This window comes from Propithecus coquereli, unplaced genomic scaffold (genome assembly GCF_000956105.1).
Source record: "Propithecus coquereli isolate 6110/MARCELLA unplaced genomic scaffold, Pcoq_1.0 Scaffold44, whole genome shotgun sequence".
Classification (NCBI taxonomy): domain Eukaryota; kingdom Metazoa; phylum Chordata; class Mammalia; order Primates; family Indriidae; genus Propithecus; species Propithecus coquereli.
In genome coordinates this window covers 8,787,670-8,797,958 of record NW_012150174.1, presented here as the reverse complement: position 1 = coordinate 8,797,958, position 10,289 = coordinate 8,787,670, and the positions used below count along the sequence as shown (strand labels likewise).

Sequence of the window (10,289 nt, the reverse complement as noted above, 5' to 3'; positions counted from 1 at the left end):
GGGGGGACATCTGGTCAGCATGGAGTTGGGGTGCAAATTCCCTTTAAGTGGTTTTTGAGAATATATTCACCTCCATGCAGAGCTTTAGTTGGATCAAGAATCCAGATAATTTTACTGGGACACCAGTACTTCTTGAGAGGGAACAGGCATCTCCCTAGAAATCCAGGGGCAGCTATTGACAATGATTCCTGCAAGATGGCTGTGCTTGTCTAGAGATCACCCCATATTTTAGTATGACACAAGACAAATGTCGCCAAGTTTTTGTTGCTATGCAGTTGCTCCAAATTCATGAGACTTAACTTTGTAGATTATAGCAATTATTTACATTATTTACTTCCAGTAACCTGAGGAACAACCTTAAATCTTATGTGACGAAAAGGGAATTTAAGAATTTAAGTCTTAAAATCTTCAGACTAAGATTGATTTCGTATACCTCAAAACAAAAGCTAGTAATTCTCCATAAATTGTGGAAGCTCTTTTCAGTCACATACAATTACATCAAGTATCACAATGTTTATTGATAGATACAAGTATATAAAATCAGGGCATGAACATGACTTGATAAATTAAGTAGACTTAATTTCAATACTATAATAAGAGGGACCAATTCAAATTCTCACCATTTGTTTCACACCCACAAAAACCACTTCAAGGGCATTAACGATCTCTCAAAACTGATCAGTTTTGTGCAAGTAAACCATGTTTCTTTTTAAAAAGACTTGTGCACTTGCCCAGGCTCAAGGATATTAAAATCTAGCACATAAAGCCCATTACTAGAGGTAGAAATACAGGCAATATACTATTACGGCAACAACCATCAATTACAGTTAAGAATTTTTTCTGTAACAACCAAATGGATAATCAAATATTGCAACAACTCAAGTATTACTGAGCAAAGTGCATTTCTACAGTATTCAGTGTTGCTATTCAGTTTTCTAACTTAAAACAGCCTATGATAACTGGCAGCAAAGAAGGTCCTTGCAATAGACTGCCTCTGCTTGAGAACTTATGATGTAATTATTGCATGCTGCTAATATACTATCTAAACATTAAAGATACTCCTAAAATATTTGATGGTAGACTATGATTAAGACATTACACTACAAAAAAACCTTATGCAGAAGGAAATCCTAACTGACGTGCTTCTGCTTTAAATATCGTGAAAACATTACAGCGGAATGAATTTTCGCAGTGGTTAGGTCAAATGCAGTTACATCATAGCAACAGTATGTTTTGCACAAATTTAAGGCTTTGGCTGGTTCTTTAGTCAGCTTCTTCCTCTGATTCTTCTTCTTCAGCAGTTTCTAGCCAGGTTAGCCACTGATTCACCTGTGAATTAGATTTGTTAACTTAAAATAAATAGTACTTAACAGAAAATGAAAGTCAAGTTTGGGGCTTGATATAACTAGAATTCCATCCAAGGACAAAAGTTCTAAGTTGTACCACATAATTTTTAACAACCTCAGAACATGCTGCAAATGTAGTAGTTACACAAGAATGGTTTATTCAGGTTTGCGATAACATAAAAGCTGTTTATGGCCAGTTAGCTTGTTTCATTCTTCGGTGACACTTCTCCAGTTATGTTTCAGAATTATTTTAGTCTGGTACAATGGATCCTACAAGCCTAAGTATGTTATTAGCAAGTGTGTGTGTGTGTGTGTGTGTGTGGGGGGGGGGTGTTTCTAAAGAGCATATTTCCAGTCCCACCTCAAAACTACTAATCAGATTCCCCAACGACAGGGCTAAACAAACACTACAAGGATGATCCTCATGAACCTAGTTTGTATACCATAAAAGTAAAGTAAGATGATCTAGACCATGTTTCTCAAAGTCTGGTTCCTTTAGAAAACTTAGGAGAATCATCTGGAATGTGTACCACATGCCTACTGAATCAGAATCTGTGATCAGGCCTAGAACCAACTTTTACTTTTACACTACTCTCCAGGTGATTAATACACGCTGATTTTAGGATGTACTGATATATGTTCTTCCCCTGGGGCTTCAATTCCAGTTCATGATAGAAAACTAAACTGTGAGAAATTAGAAGCAATCTCTTTACTGAAGTTTTTTAAAAACCTTAAATCCAAACACGCACAATCGCCCAATCTACGTAAGTAGCTTTACTGCTACAAAATGTTAGCTACCTCTAATTTAACATCTTACCACCAGAATTGCAACATGACTTTATTTCACAGCATTACATTTTGTTGCTAACTGCCTACTTAATTAACCATAGTTTCAAACAAACAGTGTAGAATGATATATGGGTGAAGACAAACAACTAATTAGGATTATCTCACCTTATTTCAGAGCCTGTGAAAAGAAGGTTTTTCACCTGAAGTAATAAACAAACTGAACTAAGCAGACCAAATTTTTTATGTAACATTTACCTGGAACAAAGCCTTGCCTTTCCCTGGAAACTCTTGGGTTATATCTTCTTTCCAAGCCAAGAAAGCTTCTTCTTCAATAATTTCCATGTCATAGAAGTGCACAAAAAAGCGGAGTAACATGCCTAAAAAAGCAAAATGTAATCCCATTATTTAGTGTGCTGTTGAACTGTCCCACACTCATCATTCTTAGGTAATGGTGCTCTCACCTTTTGGGAAGTTGCTGTTGTAGCAGTGCACCTGAAGAGCATACAGGGCACTGACTTGTAGATCAACATGATCGTGAAGAAATTTCTGCATTACTGGCTTGAAAGAAAGAAGCAGTTGTTTTTCCTGCTCTAACTGTTCTTTGGAAGGAGCAGAGGAAGAATCTGTTTCATCGCTGGGTGGGTTTACTTCACTAGAAATATACTGTAAGAAGCTGGGCAGAAAGAGGCCTTGTTAGAACCCAAAAGTGAGTTTTCTAGCTCAAGAAACAGACAACTCTTAGTCCTCTGGCCACGCAGACTTATTTTCTTGTAAATAAAACATAACTTTATGTAGAGCATCACTCATCTTACCTAGTCATTAAGATGTTCACAAATCCTTTATCTACATGAAGTTTGGGAGAGATGTTATCTTTAATCCATTTATATATGGTTTGAGGGGATGGATCCAACTTTATTTGCTTCAATAGTTCCTTCTCCAATTTGAGGAGTGGGAATAAGAAACTCAGTCCCTTTCCTTCCAAAATCTCCAACATGCGGTCCTTATTCTGATCAATCTCTGAACAGACAAAACCATTTTTGCATCATCAAATAGTTCCATTTTACCCAGCTGGCTTGTCTAGAGAGTAGAGCTTTATGATTGATTTCCCAAATATACAAGATTTATGTAAAAGAATAAAGAACCAACCCAGCAAATGAAAACTCTCAACATAAGGATCAAATAATAGTTAAATCATAACAATCTCTTCATGAAGTGGTAACAGCTATCCGTGGTAATGTTTATCATTATCTGGACAGGATAATCAGCCTGACCAACTTTAAATCCAGAGTACTAGAAATCTCTAGATATATGATAAAAAACCAAATCAGCATTCTCTTACCTGGGAGCATTTTCTGCATATTGACCTTGCTTTGTTGAAAAAGTTCTGTTAACCATTCTCGATCTTGTAATTTAGCCAATTGCTGAAGACAGAGTAAGAAGAGAGGAAAATGGGTGCCACTTTCCAGTGGTTGAGCTAGTTCTGAAATGCTCACCAGCTCTGAAATGATGGCACGAGCTGCAAACTGTGCTAAATACGATTTCACCAAGGGGATGTCAACCTCCAGTTTGGGGCACTGGTCCAATACATTCAGGAAAGCCTTAGAAGGAACAGACAACAATTTATTAGTTTTGAAATTTGAGTGGTAAGAATTCTTATCACAGAATCGGGAAAATGTTCTACCTGCATGAAGTTGTCACTTGTGGCTATCCCTTCCTGTTTGAGTAAACTGATCAAAGAGCTTGCTTTTTCTTTATCTTCATCACTTCTATCTAGTGACAAGATGATTACTTTGCTTAACATCTCAGGTAGGAAGTGTTTAGGAGCCCTCATTTCCCTTACACCATTGACAGCCTCATTTGCATTTCCACTATTCAGATACTCAGTCATGACAGTTTCCTGCAAAGAATACAATCCAAGTTATCTTTAGTGTTTTCTCTTTCCCAAATATACTCTAAAAATTAGAGACTAAAATGGGATTATTTAAAACTTACAGTGAGTTTAAGTAGTTCTTCCTTTGATGGTGGTGGCTTTTTGCTGGTCTTGGCAGGCTTTTCCTGGATAAGTGGTGGATTAGTTTTCAGACCAAGCTGAGGTGTCTAAAAATAAGCAACATTACAGATACGGTTATTATTATTACTATTATTTTTAAAAAAGCATGTGAAGGTAGAGGGAAGAGAACACCAAAGTCTTCACACATCTTTAGAATGTACTGAACAACAGAAAATGTCATACGATGGTCCATACCTGTCCCAGTGGTGGTGTTTGAGTGCGTGGTGGTTGTGCACTAGGAGGAATCATAGTTATCTGGGGCTGAAGCTTTGGCACTTGATTTTTATTCATTAGGAACGACTGAGCAGGCCTCAGACTAATCTGGAATTGAAAACAAATCAAAGCAGCCAAATTAACAACGTGCAATTTGGCTGACATTTTAAATGTAACATTCTAACATCCTAAAATTCTATACAACATGATAGAATCTAGGGGATAAGTTTCTCTAGAAACTAAGAAGGTGGAATTTCTGCCAAGAAAGATCTGATCCACATGATAACTGTTATAAAGCTTGCATTTATGAGAATTCTCCTAGGATCAGCATGACTAAAATATTCAAATAAAAAGCAAATTTAGAGTTGGAAAATGTCTTAGTTAAATCATCTTACTTACAGGGAAACTGCAACAATATCTTGACAACCATTTTCCTTGCTCTAACTAATAAAGACTTTAAGAAATTTGCCCTCATATCTCATAATCTTCGCTCATAGGACACTGGACATCCAAAGCAAGAAAAAGTAGTATAGAAAAGAGAGAAAAGGGTGAAGAATTCCAGCATTAGTCCTCTTAATGCGTCTTTTTATAATCATCGGGCAATAAATTTCTGAATTGACAAACTATGGTATATAAATAACATAGGCAAATGTACCTCATCTGCATTAAGCTGTCCTTTCTTAGAAAACCGAGGTGGCATATCCTTCGACTGTCCTTGCAGCTGGGATAAGAGTCCCTGACTCTGGTTATGGTAGAGCTGGCTTAGCCCCTATTTCAGAAAGGGAGAAAGAAAGTCTAGATAAAAAGGGGGTCCACAAATCATGGTAATCAAGTACCAAAGGGATGAGCCAAGCCATAAGGAAAGCTCAAATGAATTGCCCAGAGAAAGAAAAAGATGAAACAGAGAAGAATAAAAATCTAACCTGTCAAATAAAGTGATGTGATTTTACTAATACTTTACTAATCTTAAGGATAAGCAATTCACTGTTTGAAATAACTGTCACAGATATAAATGTGGTTTAGGGGGGAAAAAAAACACCCCTAAAATAGTCGTATTTTTTAAAAAGGGAAATGAAATCACATATATTGCAGAATTTAACACTTGCCGCCTGAACATTTTTAAATGTTTTTTTACCTGGCTCTTCATAAACTTGCCTCCCATCTCTCCGAACTGCGATTGTGTGGGAGGCATGATGTGTCCCCCATGGCCATTGAAGAGTTGATTTGAACGATGACGTCCCATGGTGGGTGAAAATCTATCCTGGATAACTCCTGGACCAGTACCAATTCCGCTACCTTAAAATGCATATGGACAACTCTTAAACTCTACTAATTAAAAATCCAAACTGACTTTTTTTCGTTTGAACAAACCACCACTTTGTTCAAAATTACCTGGCATTTGTCCAAACATATCAGCAAGTCCTCCAAGTGGGTCCCTATCCATTTTCATCCTGGGTGGCATGAATGGCCCCTCCAGAAAGAAGTCACTTCTCATCCCTTGAGCCATAGGAGCAGGAATAAACACTCCTAGATCCTTTAGAAATGAACAAGAACTTTTGTCTCTGTACACTATTTTATTTAAAACTAAAATTCATATACTGGGAAAACAAAAAACTTTTACAATAATAGACTTAAAACCTATCTTACTTTTACTGCATCTTGACGGATTTGATTGATCGTCTTTGGTCCATTGTCAAGAAAAGCCTTACGAGGAACCCAGTGGTGTTCTCGCAACTCTACGGTATCCTTTAATTTAAAAAATAATGAAAATTTTGTTTTAATACTCCTAAACAAAAAACTCAGTTTACCAACACATTTAAAGAAACCAGTTTTACCTGCAGCAGGAAACGAATCCTCGCTGGCAATTCCTTACTTAACATCAAGGAGCACATTCGGGCAAAGTACTGATCCATTAAGGACTGATAAGAGAGAAAAATACAAGAGCTAAAGTGAAAGTGTAAATTTAAAGCTTTTAAGACTTCATATTAAAACCAAGGTTAATGACTAAATATAGCAATCCCCTATAACATCACAAAAGTAAGTTGCTTGATTATATAAAGTTAAGACAAACTGCTTACATCGCTTCTCTCCACAACATACGTACCTTGGCTCGTTCATGGTCTAATCTAGGTCCCACTGTCCTCATTATCTGACAGAGGCACTCCAAATCCTCTCCCATATCTTTAAGTTGGACTCTCTTCTTCTTTTCCAAAAGCTATCAAAAGAACAAAATACCAGGTGCTGACAATATTTTACAGTTACTCTGGTTTAGATGCAGTACTTTTCCTTCACATTTGCATTCACTCATAGTTCCCACAGCATCTAGTATAGTGCTTTCTACTGGTATTTAAAAAATCCCTCCAAATTTAGCAGTTTTAACATAGTGTATAATTAGTTTTACACTTACTCCGTAAAATACACTGCATACTTCCATATTAGATACTGTTCTACAACGTTTAAGTTTTGCTGACCACTGGCCAACACCCACTCAGATGAACAACCGACTCATTTCCCTCAATGATGTACCCATTGATTACATTCGTCTAAGTCTAAATGCCCAGTCCTACTTACTGTTTTGATGCACTTATGAAGGATAGATTCATGAATAAGATCAAGCTTGCCAAGTTCTCCAATGAATTTGATGTTCCCCAACATCTTGATCTTAGCAATGGCTCTCTGTTCCTCCTCCTCGGGGAGGAGGGGATTTTCACGCTTATCATAGACTTGGGAAAAGAAAAAAAGAAAAAAACCAAAGTCAACATTCAGAATTTAGCTGAACACACACAGTACTACTTAGTATCAAATATAAAGTCTTACCATCAACATTTCTGGTTCGGTTTTCAAATTCATCTTGTAATTTGGAAATTAGGAGGCGTCTGAATGTCTGCAAACAAAAGACATTTGTCAAACTTTATTAATTCTTTCAAATCAACTTTAAAATAAGCAAACAATACAGAATAGATGTAAAAATAAATAAAATAAGCAAACAAAAACTACCACTTACTGTGCTTTGCTTCTGTCCTGGTTGACCCTCGGCTGCTGGGCCATCAAAGTTTGGTGCATCTTCTGCCAATCGCAGACATAGCTGAGCATACAGTGAGCTATACTTCGGCTCTTCTAGGGCTTTGTCCACAATCTACAGAAAAATGTCATTTTTTTATTGTGCTGCTGTAACAAAAAATGTCACTTTTTAAAAATACAAAATTTTTTTCAAAGAAAAAAAGCCTTTGTAACTCAGTATTTTCTTGTAGTCTTAAGGATCTTAAATTTCATGACAAATTTCTTACCAGCTCTGACAGTTCTCTTTATCTCATCTGAAATTTGGAAATAAGAACACTTCTCTTTTAAAGTTTATTGTGTAAACTAATTTAAATGCAGGTGAAGTGCTTAGTGCACAGACTGGAAAAATACAATTAGCCATTACAGTATACCAAAAATGTCCAGTTATACAGATCTCATCTAGTCAACATCCTTCTCCCAGGTGTTAGAAAACATCTTAGATAGCAAAACTTTAAAAAGACACTGGAATCTTTTATCAACTATCATACAATTCCTTTCCAAGACCAAAATATGGTGTTCTCTACAAAAGGAAAACAAGTAGTTTGCTATTAGGCCCCATTTAACTCTTCAAGCATAGTATGAACTTAAAATTTACCTCTTAAATCTGATGCTATTAAAAGTTAGTGGTTCTATTTTTACCACTATCAGTATTTAAAAATATAGACATACATCTAGTTCATATTTTAGGGTTTTAAGCAAAATTGGAGTTTGTTAAGTTTCCTTCCCCTTTGAGTTAAGCCAACATTTAAAACTTACCAGCAGTATGACCCCTTTAAGGATGAGTTTAGACTCTACACCCACATTGAGGAGCTCAAGGCATAGCTTGTCAAACTTCTCAGGAGTAAGCTTATTTAGTATGCTGGGGAAAAAGGGATCCCATTTTCAGTGTCAGACAATACACAAAATTGAGTTCAAAAACAGCCCTTAAATTTTGTTGATTTTTTTCTTCTACTTGCTACCTTTAATATCAAGACATGTCTTCTTACTCATCTAACCAAAGGGATATTAAAATAAACCTATTATTTTTATAACATCTGTTCCAGACTGGGAGTACACAGCTGTTTGACAAGAAACCTTTCTCACTTTTTCAAAGCTCAGAGTGCCTCATTATCAAGGCTAGACCATTATATCCCATGCTTTGCCGGGCTAGATACCAAGCCAAGGGAAGTGCCAGCAACAATAGACTTGTGGATTATAACCCAATGGCTGAAAGTAACTGTAAGCCCCGAAATATTGATGTGCAACTCTTCAGTTTTAACATGATTCTTAGACTAGAGAAACACAGCTAATTCATATTCCTTCCCTCCCTTTAGTAAAACAGTCTTTGAAACTTACCCTCTTACTTTCCTGAAGATTGCATCATGTCGTTCTTTTTCATTTGCGGAGTTGTTTGCTGCGGAGTTGTCATCTCGTCTAGTGCTTCGTGCAGGAATCCATTTCTGAGCGTTTTGCCCTGGGGTTTTCCCCAGGAACTCGCTGATTATAAACAGTAGTGTGTATCAGAATCACCTGAAGGGCTTGCTAAAACAGGCTGCTGGGCCCACCCCCAGTTTCTGCTTTGGTAGGTTTGGGGTGGGGCGTGAGAATTTGCATTTCTAGTAAATATTCCCATGTGATGCCAATGCTTTGGGTCCAGGCACCACATCTTGAGAATCAACACTTTCTAATGTCTTATGACCATGCTGCATGCACACCACTTTACTAACACCAATTAGTAGAGATAACAACTGATTTCAGAAATAGTAAAAATAATTCCAAGAATAAGAGGAAAAAAGTAACAATTTGAGGGCCCCAACTTACATTAGATGATACGGCTAAGGAATAACCAAGAGTTGATATTTTATATTTTGGATATCTAGCAAAAACTGTGCCCCTTAAGACTAGGATTCCTGATATCTATTGCCACAACTATACTGTCGTGTATGGGAAAAACTCTTAACTTAAATCTACCATTCATAAAACTCATTGTTTTTACATGTTTATCATACCTGTTGCCAGCAGTCTTGGGATAGTGCTGAGGTGCACCCCTACTTCCTCCTCCGCCCGAAGAAGCACTATTTAAAAGAAATTTTTTTTTTTTACTATACTCCACTTATATGTCACTCAAAAAGAATAAAGGGTTTCCTTATTTTGTATTTTAGATACCACACCACAAATGAAGACTGAACTTGGGCCTAAAGGAAAACCAAACAAGTGATTACATTTGTCAGATGGCAATTATTTACGAAGACTGCCAGTGAAAATTTAAGAACTTTAAAAATTAAAATTGCAGCCCATTAAGAATTATTTGGTGTGGTGACTCTTGGTTTTAGCACTGGCCTTTTCAAAAGGATTCCCAAAATTAAATTTATGTATACCTGAAACGAGAAGCACCCCCTTCTGCAATCGCACTCTCCACTTTGGCGGCTTGACAACGAAGAATCTTCAAAAGAATAATATTAATGGATGGGGTGGGGAGGGGAGGGTATCGGAGAAATGAAAACCCTAGAATGAGAAAGAGCACCAAAATTAGATACTGCTAATATACAAATGTATAAACCTTCATTCAATTACAATTTATATCAGATCCTGGCACTGCAGTTGATTGAACTTTCACTGCATTGCGGATCTCACAAGAATAAACTAGAATGTACTCAAAACACAAATAGACAATAAAATTTCATTTTGTTTGGCCACCTGGAAATTCCCTGATGTTCAAAGATACAAAGAACAGCCTTCATAGAAATGCAAGAACATCTCAAACTGATAAGAACAAATCTGAAAAAGCGACACTCTACCGCCTTTAAAACTGAGCACTGAGATCAATAACACAAACAAAAATCTAACTCTAA

The 10,289-nt window shown here is 36.7% G+C and overlaps 1 protein-coding gene across 1 annotated transcript in view; it reads right to left on the bottom strand.

The window, feature by feature from the left end:
* Positions 1-493: 493 nt before the first annotated feature.
* The window catches only part of EIF4G2 (eukaryotic translation initiation factor 4 gamma, 2), a 16,323-nt gene continuing 6,527 nt past the window's right edge, over positions 494-10,289 (bottom strand). The window contains exons 3-23 of the mRNA XM_012654178.1: positions 9,816-9,942; positions 9,447-9,512; positions 8,794-8,934; positions 8,215-8,317; positions 7,403-7,534; positions 7,216-7,282; positions 6,970-7,121; positions 6,503-6,613; positions 6,234-6,317; positions 6,046-6,144; positions 5,791-5,932; positions 5,534-5,694; positions 5,054-5,167; positions 4,381-4,506; positions 4,128-4,232; positions 3,817-4,032; positions 3,475-3,733; positions 2,948-3,152; positions 2,597-2,808; positions 2,391-2,512; positions 494-1,329 (exon numbers count right to left, since the gene is read on the bottom strand). Of these exons, the coding sequence (XP_012509632.1) occupies positions 1,264-1,329; positions 2,391-2,512; positions 2,597-2,808; positions 2,948-3,152; positions 3,475-3,733; positions 3,817-4,032; positions 4,128-4,232; positions 4,381-4,506; positions 5,054-5,167; positions 5,534-5,694; positions 5,791-5,932; positions 6,046-6,144; positions 6,234-6,317; positions 6,503-6,613; positions 6,970-7,121; positions 7,216-7,282; positions 7,403-7,534; positions 8,215-8,317; positions 8,794-8,934; positions 9,447-9,512; positions 9,816-9,942 (2,810 nt within the window). The 3' untranslated portion in view covers positions 494-1,263. The remainder of the gene's footprint in view (positions 1,330-2,390; positions 2,513-2,596; positions 2,809-2,947; positions 3,153-3,474; positions 3,734-3,816; positions 4,033-4,127; positions 4,233-4,380; positions 4,507-5,053; positions 5,168-5,533; positions 5,695-5,790; positions 5,933-6,045; positions 6,145-6,233; positions 6,318-6,502; positions 6,614-6,969; positions 7,122-7,215; positions 7,283-7,402; positions 7,535-8,214; positions 8,318-8,793; positions 8,935-9,446; positions 9,513-9,815; positions 9,943-10,289) is intronic.